This window comes from Calypte anna, chromosome Z, assembly GCF_003957555.1.
Source record: "Calypte anna isolate BGI_N300 chromosome Z, bCalAnn1_v1.p, whole genome shotgun sequence".
NCBI classification, from domain to species: Eukaryota; Metazoa; Chordata; class Aves; order Apodiformes; family Trochilidae; genus Calypte; species Calypte anna.
Genome location: NC_044274.1, coordinates 22,217,339 through 22,232,584, shown reverse-complemented (window position 1 = coordinate 22,232,584; position 15,246 = coordinate 22,217,339). Strand labels below are relative to the sequence as shown.

The window sequence follows — 15,246 nt, the reverse complement described above, 5'->3', positions numbered from 1 at the left end:
AGTCCCTTGGGATGAAGTTCTGCAGGACATAGGAGCCCAGGGTGGCTGGGCATACTTCAAGGAGGTAATTTTGCAAGTGCATGAGCTGACCATCCCCAAATCACAAAAGATGAGCCAGCAGGGAAGGAGACCGGCTGGCTGAACTTGGCCAGACTTTGGTTGGAACTCAGAAACAAAAAGAAAGTTTATGGTCTTTGGAAGAGAGGACAGGCACCTTATGAGGATTGCAAAGATACAGTGAAGATGTGTGAGAAAAAATCAGAAGGGCAAAGGCCCAACTGGAACCAAACTTGGCCACTGTGTTGAAAAACAGCAAAAAATGTTTCTACAAATACATCATCAACAAGAAGAGAGCTAGAGAGAATCTCCATCCTTGATTAGATGCAGAGGGAAACACAGTGGCCAAGAATCAAGAAAAGGGTGAGGTACTTGATACTTTGCCTCAGTCTTTGAGGACTTGTTGTTCCTTGGGCATAGAGTCCCTTAAGATGTAAGACAGGCCTGGGGAACAGATGTAACCCATCAGGAAATGGTTATGGACCTGCTTCATAAGCTAGACATTCATAAATTGATGGGGCCAGATGGTTTACACCCTGGAGTGCTAAGAGAGTTGGCTGATGTGGTTGCCAAGCCTCTCTCCATCATCTTTCAGAAGTCCTGGCTAACTGGGGATGCCCCATTGGACTGGAGACTGGCAAACATGACACCCATCTTCAAGAAAGGCCAGAAAGAGGATCCCAGTAACTATAGACCTGTTAGTCTCACCTCAGTGCCAGGGAAGGTCATGGAACAGATAATCTCAAGAGATGTTATTAATCAGCTAAAGCTCAACCAGACAATCAGACCCAGTCATCATGGGTTCATGGAAGGCAGATCCTGCTTGACTAATCTGGTCTTGTTCTATGACACAGTGACCTAGCTATGACATAGCAAATGAGGGAAAAGCTGTGGATGTAGTCTACCTGGACTTCTGTAAAGCTTTTGACACTTTTCCCCATAACATCCTCATGGAAAAGCTCACTGCCCATTGCTTGGATAGGCATATACTCTGCTGGATTTAACACTGGCTTGATGGCCAGGCCCAAAGAGCTGTGGTCAATGGAGTTAAGTCAGGTTGGTGGCCAGTCACGAGGGGTGTCCCATAGGGCTCAGTGCTGGGACCACTCCTATTTAATATCTTTATTAATCATCTTGATGAAGGGATTGAATGAACCCTCAATAAGTTTGCAGATGACACCAAGTTGGGAGGGAGTGTCCATCTGCTAGATCTGGAAAGGCTTTACAGAGGCACCTGGACAGACTGCATCATTGGGCTGAAACCAACTGCATGAAATTCACTAAAGCCAAGTGTTGGGTCTTGCATTTTGGTCACAACAACCCCAGGCAAAGCTACAGGCTTGGAGAAGAGTGGCTGCAAAGCTGCCTGGCAGAAAAGGACCTTGGTGTATTGATTTGACAGTCAGCTGAATGTGAGCCAGTGATGTGCCCAGGTGGCCAAAAAGACCACTGTCATTCTGGCTTATAACAGAAATTTTGTGACCAGCAGAACTAGGGAAGTAATTCTGTCCCTGTACACACCACTGGTGAGGCTTCACCTCGAGTACTGAATTGTTTTGGAACCTCAATATAAAAGGACACCGAGTTCTTGGAGCAAGCCCAGAGAAGGGCAACTAAGCTGGTAAGGGTTTGAAAAACATCCCACCTGTATGAAGAGCAGCTGAGGGTGTTGGGGCTGTATAGTCTGGGGAAATGGAGGCTGAGGGGAGACCTTATCACTCTTTTTAAACACCTGAAAGGAAGCTGTAATGAGAGTAGGGTTGGTCTCTCTCTTCTCATTGGTGAGATGACAGGTCAAGGGGAAATGGCTTCAAGTTGCATCAGGGGAGATTTAGGTTGGATATCAGGAAAAAATTCTTTACAAAAGGTGTTGTTAAGCACTGAACAGGCTCCCCAGAGAGGTGGTGGAATCTCCATCCCTGACTGTGTTTAAAAATCACCTGGATGTGGTGCTTGGAGACACAGTTTAGTGGTGGGTCATCAGGAATAGGGTAACAGGTTTAGGACAAGGCTGGACTCAATGATCCTGAAGGTCTTTTCCAGCCTGAGCAATTCTAAGATTCTATGACTGAAGACTTAGCATACACTAGCAAGAAGATAGACATGACCTTAATTCTGGCAGAATTAAGAATACAAGCGTACTCCTTAAACACCCTGCATTTCAGATACACCTAGCTAGTCTGAGCCACCTTAATTTAGATTTGAACTGTAAATACTTCTTTTTCAAGGAAAAAAATTATAAATAAATATAAAAATAAATAAATAAAAGGAAAAAGAGATGCCCTCTCTACTGTTCTTCAGAAAGGCAGCTGCATGTTGAAACTATTAGTACAGTGAGCTGCTGAAAATAACACCATCCTAAACTTTCCTTCTGGTAAATTAGGTCACTGAGAATCTAGACTTCAGCATGACCATCAGCTTAGGGTTATTAAATGAAAACTGATTTCAGGAAAGCACACCCAGTACACTGATCTATCAGAAAACAGATTCAAGATACACAGTGAGCCTCAGCAGCCATAACACTAACATACTTTTCTCACAAATACAGATCCATAAACCAAACCTCCAAGCTACCTTGCTTTATTCCACCTGATTCAAAATATATTTCAGTCCTTAGAGAGTCCCATTTTTGCCCTACTATACTAAATTTCACAGTCAGAATAAAGGTAATGCACACTTTAGGACAACACCTTTAAGAATAAGCATAAACTTATCTGAAAATATTTACCCTAAAGATTCAGAAACAGTGCACTTACACACTAGAGGGTATAACTTAGAAGACATGGTTATTTTCCTGTGCTCCCTATGAATACTGATGTGAAACTCTCCTTACTATTCAGATACTGTCCAGAACACAATGTCCTTAAAAATAGCCATGCAATCCAATAAATTAAGAATCAGAGCTTAAAAAACTGAGGGCTTCCAAGGAAATACCAGTCCCTAACATCATCCCAGCTATGCATCCTAAAAATGGGTTACCTGCTAGTGCTACATTGCCCAGTTGTTCTCTACAATTACATTAGCCAGCAAAACAAGCAGGGCATGCTGTGTTCCATCTAGGCAGGTAGTTCCCACAGCTCAGCACACTGAGCAAACTCTCTCCCTTCCCTTTTACACACCAATTGCTATTTCTCCTACCTTATACACTATGCTAAAACAGAAGAGTAAAAAAAAACATCACTTGATTCAGACACATTTTACAATTTCTAAATAAAAAATGAACAGTATACTTTCAGCAATCTCAATTTACAATGACACAGGCAAGATAAATTTCTGAATTTCTTGAGGTCTACAGAACAACAGGATCCCTTTCAACACAAAGCCAAATACCAGCTTTCCACACCACAGTCTTCAACAGTAGTCTGATCCACCTTCATCTAAAGACAACTAAGGTAGATTTTGCTACTTCTACCATAAGGCCACTACTATAGATCATTCTGATGTTGGAAACCTTTTCCTGATTTTCAGCCCAAATTAATTCACAGACTTTTAATTCTTGTTTGTTCTTATGCCAATGTTTTAAGTCAAGTGTGAACAGCCTTCCCACATCCCATGGTGCTTACCACTGTAAAATATTTACACAGCATTATCAAATCTTTCTTATAGCTTATGAGCTAAACTAGCCAGGGCCCTTCAGTTTCCTTTCATTCCAGAGCCTCAGTCTTTCGTAAGCTCCCAACACTTGCTCTGGTGGAAATTCATTGCCACTGGGAACAGGTGGCCAGCATACATGCAGCCAAGGGGCATCACTACTCTTACTCGATGTTCCTGGGATTTATGATCTGCAGGGCTTCATCTTTTAGAAAAAAATAATCTATGCTGCTAACTGGACAGATATTTCTAAAAGACTGAACCCATATCAGTCAGCCAAATATGAATGTTATACTTTGTATTCTTCTACACCATGTTTCTATTCATTTGTACTCAAAATTATAAAATTCTTCCCAAATTTGTAAAAGGACTATAGAGAGATGGATCCCAAAACTAATTCTGAAAGACCTTTATCACCAACTTAACTACATTTGAACTGTTTCTCTGTTTGAGATGAAACTCCGAGCAAAGAAGTTTTTAAATCTACCTTATGATTTCCTACCTAGCTCCATCTTTTCTGTAATAGAATAACAGGTTTCTTCCAGACTTTGAGAAAAGTCACCATTTAGACATGGACAAAAGCAGTCCAAAGGGATTGTCGCCATCCTCCTCCCCATGGGAAAACTTCTGCTTTAATATCCCAGTGCCTTCTCTCCAACTGAGAGCTGAAAAACTATTAACCCCACATTATCTTGCCACATCAGTACTGCATGAGGTCTGGTGATGACGATGCTATCATATCAGACAATAAACCAGATAATGAAGCAACAAACTGACCAGTGCAACAGGTTTTACTACCTTAATCAAAATCCACAATCAGCAGCACATTAATGGCATATATTGTGCCTACTACTGAAATGTTGAGAGGGTAAGAAACCACTTAGCTCATAAGTAAATGCTTTATAGTAGTGTTAGTGGTGAGAATGCGATTGCTTCTAGTTAAGCCCTTCTACAAAAAATAAAAGCATGTTTTGCTGTCACAAAACTATATTTGCAGTAATATCTTCTACTGTCTTCCTGAACAGGACACTAATATTTTCTAAACACAGTAGACCAGACAAGTCACAAGCCTTTTCCTCTTCACCTTCATTTTGATGCTCTCTGCAGGGCAGCATGCAGTGAAGAGCTGCTGAGGCACCCTTGGAGGGCCTAGGCTAGACATGCTGCACTTCACCATAACATTGAAAATAAAACAAATTTGTTGCATTTATCTTCCAGACAGTGCTGCTTCTGTATTTGTATCCAGTCTTAAGCACAGTAAATACAAAAGGTTGTTTTATACTGTCCGTGAAGCTTTTTTAAAATATTGGAATAATTTTAAATGTCTTTTTCAGTTGAATACAAATTATTTTTTTTCCAGTCATTCACTAACCCTGTACACCTGTACACCTGAGTGGGTTCACAAGATTCTTCCTCTCTTATGGTTCTTTATTATTGCATCTCTTGGCTCTTTGGAACTTAGGAGTAGGGCAGAAGTCCATTGAGGTGGTCTCTGGACAAGTCACATTGCTGCATTCAGTCCACTTTACTTAAGTGGACTTCACTTTACTTCACCTGAAATGGTGACCAGGTACAAACCTTGCTGAAAAAAAACACTGGCACACATACCCTTCAGTCCTGTAAGTTTACACAGCCTTGTAAATTTCCTTTCAGAAAAGTGTATTTCTCTGTTTTCAGAAGTACAATGAAAACACTTTCCAGGGCCAGTAACATGCCCTCCTATGCAGAGGGGTAATAGTGAGACAGCGGCATGGTCATCTGCTTATTCTTAGTTAACATGTACTCCCTGCAACTGTTAAGTTCTAAAGGGAACACCTTCCGGCCTGTTGTTACTCATGTAAAGGATAGATACCTCTGCTTATCAATCACACCTCCAAAATTGATGTTGAATGCAAGACAATTATGTACAGAGCTATCTGTAAGTGCATACAGCCTGCACATTAAACTTCTGAGTTTACTGGCTAACTTGAGAATGGTGATCCAATAGAAGTTTTGACTGTTTAGAAATATAGCACATAGTGTTAACAAATTATTAAGTGTACAAAGGTAACTTTTTCTTGATGGCAGGTAAATTGCATAAGAACATTTCAAGTAAAACAGTTGTAAAATTATGGTCATGGTGCCCATGCATTTAAAAAATGGCTAACATGTAGAAACATATTCTGATATTACTAAAATTAGCTGTATTCGCAGTTTATGCTATCTTAACCTTTCCTTTATTAAATTTTAAAGACTATGTGGCATTCTCCCCAAAGTTCTTCGGAAATTATATTAGAACACTCACTAGAATTTAATGATAATATTCCTGAACACATGAAAGCTTGCATTTCTTCAGCCTAGAATCAGAACACTTCCCTTGCTTGAAAAATCTAACTCTGGTCAGGAAACAGGGAAAAGACTATGCTACCAAAAAAAAACCTAGCAAAACAACCTCAGTTAATAAACATGAATTATCAGCAAACACAACAAGAAAACTCTACAGTTTGCAAAGGAAGTATAAAAATGATGAAAAAAATTACAAATGCTCCCTGAGACTCCTACTCTGCTAATTACAAAGCTACCATTTTTGCAGAGTCATCTATCAAACCTCAAAACACATCTGGTATAAAGTCAAAGAAGAGTTAAAGAAAACTATAAGGGCAAAGTTATTTTTAACCTAGAAGGGTATTTCTGGTTTTGAAAAGGATCATCAGAGCACTTTTTCTCTAACCACAAAAATTATCAAGAAAACATAAAACCAGACCTATAATGAAACACAGATCATCACAGTAAGCACATACTGCATCATAGGTCATAAGCCTCAAAGCCAGGTTTTACCATTTCATCCAGCAATATTCTCTGGTTTATGCAGAACTGATTCTGAAGTTAATTCTCCTGACAAATACAATATAAACTACATATTCAGCAAAACTGAAAAATGAAAACTGAAAAATTAAATCTATTATTTTTGTATCTTCCCATACCACAAAAAAAGAAAAACACCTCCTTGTGTGATAAATGTACTAATACTTAAAATTCATTCATTTCCATACTGATTTGTGTTAGTCCTTATTACTCACTAATGCTGCTAGATCAGGAGACATTTTTTTAACAGAAACCCACTGTTTACCACAAAAGTTTTAAGAAATATGATACCTTTTACAACAGCTCACTATTTGCTTCAGTGTCTCTTTCCTTGCTCCAGACAGAACAAGAACCGATGGAAATTATGACTGAAAGTTATTCAGGCTTTCAATATACATCTCCTTTTTTTATTGGATACTTTTGTATCATTCTCAGCATACCAAATAGATATAAGTGGATGCAACTAGTAAGAGTTTGTGGGTTCACAATACTGAATTACTCACTTAAGTATGGCTTCACAAGTCATGCTCTATCCATTGAGATGATAGTCTACACTAAATCAGAAATTTATCACTGCACTCTCTTCAGAGAATTCTTGAAGCAGTTTGTCATTCTATCATAGACAACACATAAGTACATATTAAGAAGTGCCTCCCTCATATGTAACACCCAATTGTTTTTACAAACATTTTTAATAACCCTACAAATTAGAAAATATTCTTTTTTTCAGAGGACAATGTCATTGAAAAGAATTAGTATCTCTTTTTCGCTGCCACATACCTGTTTTATTCGGAAAATTGAAGTGTACGCTAAACCTCACTTTTTCCTTATGTAACCTTTGGATCCTGCTTCCTTTAAGTTGGAGTGCATCATACCCACTCATTTGATACAGCTTTGGTTAGTATCTAGCCTAAATTTCTAAACCAAAAAGCCAGGAGCTCCCAGCACCACGTGGGCAGGCACAGCATCAAGATACAAAAATCCACATACACATGCTTCACAATAAAGCCTTGACATTTTAGGGATGCATCAGAACATAGAGAAGCTCAGACTTCTGCAACTAAGCGTCTTGTTGACATGGTGTTGAGCATGCAGGCATTTCTAGGGTGTTAAAACATTGTAACTGAACAGTGAAATGTGGAAGCCCATTATTACGGGGGACAGAGACTGCAGCCAAAAGACTACTGACATCCTGAATATTCTTTGTATTTCTCTGCATTTTCACAATCAGGTTTTTAGGCTAACAGCACAAGGAAACTGAAAAAAAAAAAAAAAGTCTTGCTTTTAAAAGTCATGCTTTTTTTTAAAAAAGGTCTTGCTTTTAACTGGTATTTAATTTTTAAAGAATGTTAAAATGTTTGTTCATATTGTTTAAAAACCTACTTCATGTCTACATAGTGATAACTACAAGAGAAGCACTACATTTAAAAGCCCACAGTAGCATCACAGTTACTCAGAGAAGTCATACCTGTAAAGGTCTGCATCAGTTTCAGACAGGGCATATTATTTCCTGCTAACACAATGCTCAACATATTTATTTTCTCACAGACTTCAACAAACTCAAGAAGTTTGCACAGATAACACTTCCATTTATCCTACTTAAGTCTGAATGCTCAAGTACTGAATTGCCCAGCGCAGAACACTAGAACAATTACAACAAGTATATTCACCCCTCTACAAAGCATGAGGAGTACATTCATTCCCATGCACTCTAAGAGGTTTTTCCCCCAAAACTTAAAAAACCAGACATGCCTGCAAACATTTCTCCATTTGATAATAGCCTTTGTCAAATATAGGGCCTAAAGCTTTATCTTTTAGTCAGTCATCTTTCACAAACAAAAAATCACAAACTCCATGCTTCAAGTCTAATTTTTATTCAGGCAAAATATTCAGGGAGCACATATGGTAAAATGCAAACTAAAACTAGACTCACCATATCAAAATCATGTTTTGAACTTTAAAATTCAACTGTCAATAAAAATCATCTGCTTTATGTAACAGCTTGTTTGAAATAAATTTGTTGCTTCCCAAATTCTCCATGGAAATTTTGTTTAAATGTTCCTTACAATTCATAACTGCTTCTGCTACAAGCATGAACTTGTTTGAATACTACCTCGCACTGTAACATCAAGTCTCTTGAGATTAATTTTGTGTTGAGAATAAGGGGAGAAATTGCTAGAACCAGAAAACCAATTTTAAAGAACCAGAATACCATTACAGAGCACCAGGTTTCCTGGGCCTATCACATCCAGATGATTTTAGGCCTTGTCACAGTATAGGGCACAGCTCCAAGTAGACAAGCCTACCTCTAGGAAAGTAACATACAAATACAGTTCAAAGACTAAATGTGCTGTTTCCTGAACTCCACAGAACAAATAACACTTGTTCCAGGATGTTAGCAAATCAAGCTAAGAAAACAGAACACATAGCTACAATTATTATTTTTCAAAATCAGTCTGAGAACTTTCATACTTGTGAAACACTTAACTTACTACATTTTGAGACATTTTCCAATTTTAACACATTTGGTTTCTTAATTAAGACACAAAAAAGTTCTTCTCTTTATTTACAATTTAGAAGACTTTTAAGAAGGATTTCTCTGCAATTTTCTAAAAACTAGGCCAAGATAATTTAAGAATTTAAGTACATTTTTCACCCTGACAGCTAATAAAATCAATGTTTCACTCTGCTAACTTCAAAACAAAATTCTCCTCAAATCCTACTCATATTTATTCTTGCCAGTCATTCTTAGTCAAAACATGAAGTGTTGTGCTTATGTGAAACAGTCTTATTTCAGTTACTGAGCTACTGTAGCAACTGTATTTATAAACAAGAGAGCATAATCTAATTTCCCATAATCCTACTTCTAGCTAAAGCATTTTGCCATCTCATAAACTGATGAAGGTTTTGGCTGGCAACATTCCTTCAGTCCTCTCCTTGACTTTATTTCCCACGACCTTACTGAACAGAGAGAGCAGGAGTAAAGGTTAAAAGCACACTTTTCTCAAAGACTAATGTTTTAAAATGCTTCAGCTAGACACTTCCCACCTCCCTCTGCTGCTCTGTTCAACCAAATGAATTCTTAGTCCAAGTAGTCTTAGTTCTTTATTCTTCATAAGTGAAAGAGGATAAATCAACAGTCTTTATAAAAAACATGCAAAAATTATTCCAGTGTTTCCAGAGTTTCACTGCCCAGACATCATGTGAAGGGCTGCTGCAGACACACTTTCAGATGCCAAACTCCCCAAATCTTGCAAAAGAAGACCACATGGATGTCTCCACAAGGCTATCAAAGGCAACCACCCTTGCTCACTCAAGTGACAAGGCAATTTCCAACCCTGCACACTCACATGAGGATTTATTCTCATCTCAGAATGCTGTATTTCACTGAGGATTTTTCAGCAGACTCCCCATCTGCCAACAGAAAACATTTACCTGTGAAGCTGTCCTCTCCCCCCTCATATCCTTTAGGTACAGAGACAAAGTCAGTGCAACCCGCCAGTAAGGGAGACTATTATAAACCTCACTTCACACCCAAACTACTCCTGCTCTGCAGGTGACACCAACACTCACCTTTACAGCGGTTTGCAGAATCTTACGTGCACTCCCTCATCTTTTTAAGAGCTGATTACTCACCACAAGTCATAACACAGGCAAAATAAAGCCTCCCCACAATCACATACCTTCAAACACACTACACACTTGCCTAAGCACAAAGGGATGCAGTAACAGCAACCGCTCAAGAGCTCCTATCCCGTATACACTCCTGTAGAGAAGAACTCTACAGTCCTCCCGACTTGTTCTGTCTGGGTGGGAGTGCGTGGAAAGCAAGCACCTCACTTTCCTTCCCCGGCTCCAAGAGGTCACGACCCACTCCCAGTGCTCCCTATATAAAAATACAGAATTACCCTGAACGGAAAACCTTCAGATTCCTACAGTTCAGCTCCTCTGCTCCAGAGTACAGTGTGAAATGCTCTCCCTTCCACCTTCTGGGCATTCTTCTCTAAAACGAGGCAAGTCCCCGACTGGGGGACTGACCACATGAGACCTTTTCCTCCAGCTCTCCAAAGTCACTCCAACCACACAGGAGAGCCCTCTCTACTCCGGGAAAAAGGGATCCCCTGAGAAAGGGGACCGTATCGGTCCCCACCCCGCCATGCTCAAGTTCGCCGCTCCTCTCCTCCACGGAGGAGACCACAACATCCACTCCTCTTGGCGGGCTCCAGCCCCGCACCTCAAGAGTCCTCTCGGGTGGTCATATTACCCTCACGGAGCTCCGGTCCCAGTCCCTCCCACAGGCTTCGGTGACCTCTCACCCCGAACACGCTGCCCGCCCCTCACCCAGCGCTGGGGCCTGTCCCCCCACTTTCCTCATCTCGACCCCCGTCCCAAGGGTAGAAAAAAAGGGCCTCCCACGGCCAAGGACCGGGCCTCGCTTTCTCCTTCGGGAAGAGAGAGCCAGGCCTGAGCTCGGGAGGGGTCGAAGCACGGCCCCCACCGCCACCCCCCCATAGGGGCCGCACCGTCTCCTCGGGGTCGATGTCGATCCGGAAGGTTTGCTGCTGCAGCGTCTTCAGCGTGATCTGCATGGCGGCGGCAGCTGCTGGCCGCCCGGCGAGCTCCTGCCCCCACAGCCCCGCAGCGCAGCGGGACAGGCGAGGAGGAGGAGGAGGAAGACAAGTGGAATGAGAAGCGAGAAGACTGTGATGAAGAGGAGGAAGAGGAGGGGGCTGAGGAAGAGGAGGGGACAGAGGATGAGGCGGAGCAACGTCTCCACCTGCGCCGCGCAGACTCGGGGCGCGGGGTACAGTCCGCAGGCGGAGTGGGGGGGCTCCACCCCCAGCGGCCCAGGCGACTGCGGGGGAGGACGGGAGGACAGAGGGACAGGCGGCGGGAACTGGGAGATGGCACACGGGCGCGCGCCGCTGGGGGGCGGCGGGGGGCGGGGCAGGCAGTGCGCTCCTGCGCGAGCTCTCCGGGCCTCTCCCGCCCGCCGAAGGCCTCGCGGGAGCCGGGTAGGAAGGGCGCGCATGCGCAAGCGCCCCGGGCTTGTGTTGGGCGCGGGGCTGCCCCTCCCCCCATTGCGCTCGCGGCGCCGCCTGGGGAGCGCGTGCAGCGCAGGCTCGGAAGGGCGCGCGGCGGGTGCCGGGAGCGCTGTGAGGGAAGCGACTGCCCGGGGGCTCGTGATCTCCTGTGCACCGTGTCCAAGCTGTTGTTGCAAGTTTGTAAATGCATACATGCGTGTTTAAAGGGGGCAGAGGGGCCTGAAGGGTGCAGGTTTCTCCTGCAGGGTGGCTGTGGGTGGTGGTGGAGTTGACACCAAGTCACAGAATGGACCTCTGAGATCACCGAGTCCAACCATACACACGTGCAACAAGCAAAAAACCAAAACCCCTATAATCTTGGCTCCAAGAACATGCCCTGAAGTGCCACATCCATGCAGTTCCTAAATACCTCCAGCGATGATGACTCCAGCACCTCCCTGGGCAGGCTGTCCCAGTGCCTGACCACTCTACCAGTAAAAAAATAATTCCTAATAACAAAATCTCCCCTGCTACAACTTTAACCAATTTCCTCTGGTCCTGTCATTCACTTGGTAGAAGAGGCCGGTACCCCCCCACACACACAACCTCCCTTGAGGTAACTGTAGAGGGCAGTGAGGTCTCTCAGCCTCCTCCGAACTAAACATGCCCAGTTCCCTCAGTAATTGCATAAGACCTGTTCTCTAGGCCCCTCACTGCCCCATCTGTTACTCCAGTGAGTCCCTGGTGGCTGGGAGCTGTGGCTGCCCAGTGTCTCCTTGCTGGTACGGTGAGGTGGCTGTGCTGCTGAGTAAGCCAGCTCCTTGCCTCAGCACACCAAAGGGCACAGATTGCTGTCGGCTGATACAAGCCCATTTAGCATGGGTGCAGTTCCTCATCAGCATCAGCTGACCTGCAGAGACCTCAGATCAGGAAACCATCTTTGCCTGTCACCACAGCAAAGCTGCAGTTCAGCTGTGTGGTAGACTTTCATCCAAATTGATAGCCACGTATCGTTACACCTAAGGCAAGCTTTCTGAAGACTGAATGTCTTCTCAAAATCAGAACAAACTTTATGCACACAAAATGCACACTAATGCACACAAAAAAGTGCATTACAATGCACACTCTAGAGATTTAGGCTAGTTCTCTTCCATTACCATCCCTAACTTTTGGGGTGGGTGCAGTGGGACAACACAGAGCTTCAATCCAGCCAGTGCTGGTTCCAAAAATAAGTGCTTACCTAAGCTTACCTCATCAAGCTAGTGCTTGATGAGTTGTTAACCATTGTTTCATCTGGTACTCCTTAAACAGTAAAAAGAGTGTGCCCTGCTACTAATAAACTTTGAAGTTGAGCCAGCTATGCTATTAAAAAGCCTCTGTCCCAGCTTTTTAGAACCTCTTCCAACACTAGGTATGGGATCTTCCAGAACATCTTCTTTGTAACCAAGACTCTCTTTGCAGAAGAGGATGCTGATGTTGGGCTGACTTACTACCATAAAGAAATTAAAAGACACGATTTCTGAGTATTGTGTAATGCCTTTAGAATTTTTACTTTTACCATGTTGCCAATGTAATTTTTGTAACAAAAAAACGTATTTTAACTTATTATTACAGTAAGCTTGTTTTCAAAACAATGTCTTACTAGAAGTGCAGCAGAGCAGGGGCCAGCAGGTTGCAGTGAAATATGAAGGGTGAGACACCGCTCCTTGCAGAAGCCCATGAGCGTGTACATGTGTTGCACAACCAGCTGGTGGTGCTACTTCTGTCACCATCCGCCTTTGACACACAGCTGCTAGTCAAATTCTCTTAGGGCTTTCACAACCAAGAGTAAACTGGTGACTGTTGCAAGTAGGAATCCAGCATTCTTGGCAGCGTAGAATATCTTCCTTGCATTGCATGGAAATCCCCATCAAACAAACAAACAAACAAACAAACAAGACAAAATGAACAAACAAACAAAAAGTATGAGTTAAAATACTGTTTGCTATCTTTTGGATGGATGATTAAAATTTAATGTATGCTCACTTTCACTATTGACTGGTACCAGGTCTAAATCTGTACTTTGCTGGTAAACTAAAGGAATTTAAAAAAAGTTTTTATTCAGTAGTCCAGCATGTATATGTTGAGCTTCACGTGCAAATAAAAGTTTGTGGTGCCAAGGGCTTATGTCAGTTTCACAACTCTTTTCTGCTCAGGATATATTTAGTATAAACTACTCATATTCTGTTTTTTGTGGTTGCGGGTTATAGTATGAAACTGTTCTGCCTACTTTGTGGTGGAGTAAGAGTTAATTTACATGGTGGCTACTAAAATCTGTTGTGAGGGCTTGTAAAAGCCTTAGCAGAACTGCAAATTGACTCCTAAGGCTGTGAACCACTAAGGATTAAGGTTTTCTTGAATGTTTTTTTGAACTGCAAGAAAATTGAATGTGAAAAAAAAATTGTGATTTTTTTTTTCTTTTGCCTTGCTGAGTCATACAGGAACTTGAAACAACTCACTGTATGGGGCCAAAATTAAATAAACAAATTCTTGATGTTCCTTTAAACTTAGCCCCTTCAGCTCCATAAAACATGTTATGGCAGAGCTTGACTCTCCAGGTCTTTCTTCAGGTTGCTTCCCAGCTGCTGCAGAAGGGCTGTTTTTTCTTCCTAGAGTACTCTGTCTTTTATTTACATAGTGCTTTTGACAGCCAGCAATAGTTGTTGGTGGTTTTTTTCATTTTCTGCCTGAAGAATTTGGCTATTTTCCCTGCTTTCAGACTGGAGTATTACACTTACCCGCTTCATTTACAATTATTTGTATGCTTGCTCACTGAACACACAAACCTCTTCTGTGCAAACAGAAAAACTTACACGGATTTGAGAGAGATGTTAAACAAACCCCAAAAGTTAGAAAGAGATTTTTATGTCAAATGTGTACAGCAATTATTTTTTTGTTTGTTTTCAGAACTGCTGGATTTTTGTTTCAAAGCAACGTGATACCCCTGGAGCTGTTACTCGAACTTCATGACACTGTGGCTTTGTCCTGCTCAGCACTTTTCCACTGTCCATGATTGCCTAGTAATTGCTGTCTCCCCAATAGAGGCATGTATTTTCATGTCTTACAAGTTGGCAAAGCCATTAATTGCAGCTGTCTTTTGCAGAGGCGGGGGGAAAGGCAATGAGACCAAAGTGTGCTACCGAAGCCAACTGGAAAGTATTTGGTACATCTTTGCCTGCAGCTAGGTTTTGTTATGTAACCCCAGTACTTCTGGAATTTGGAAAGATTTTAATGAACAGGGACATGAGACAGCATGGCCCCTTTCTGAATGAGAGTTATCCAGAGCTTCAGGAGTTGCTGGCAGTTTATCAGAGTGTGTATACACGCTGTAGAGCCCACAGTAGCTAGCAGCTGGAGTCTGTGACCTTGTCAGTCTTTCTCAATAATGTTATATTTAATGGGAGGAGAATCTGGCAGCCAAGAAATTAAACAGGTATGGTAAAGCCTCTTTATTTACATTGAATGTGCAAGGACCTGATTGTCCTTGGACACAACTGTTGGTGTCCCAGCAAAAATAGTTTTGCTGTTGTTGGTACATGCTAACTTGGTGAGACTAGAGGGCCAGAGCCAATTTTGCTTGTTGACTTGCTGTGAGAACTTACTTTGTGAAATGGGGCTTTCTAATGGTATCTCATGTTATGATATGTATAATGTGTATTAAGTAACAGCAAAGGCCTTGAAAACATATGTG

General features: G+C 42.1%; 1 protein-coding gene across 2 annotated transcripts in view; it reads right to left on the bottom strand.

Annotated features, from left to right (window-relative positions):
• Positions 1-11,496, bottom strand: part of RAD23B (RAD23 homolog B, nucleotide excision repair protein) — a 38,605-nt gene extending 27,109 nt beyond the window's left edge. The window contains exon 1 of one of the 2 annotated variants that reach the window (XM_030467140.1): positions 11,016-11,496. In XM_030467140.1, the coding sequence (XP_030323000.1) occupies positions 11,016-11,081 (66 nt within the window). In that variant the 5' untranslated portion in view covers positions 11,082-11,496. The remainder of the gene's footprint in view (positions 1-11,015) is intronic. The other variant, XM_030467141.1, reaches the window with a different exon arrangement.
• Between the last annotated feature and the right edge of the window lie 3,750 nt (positions 11,497-15,246).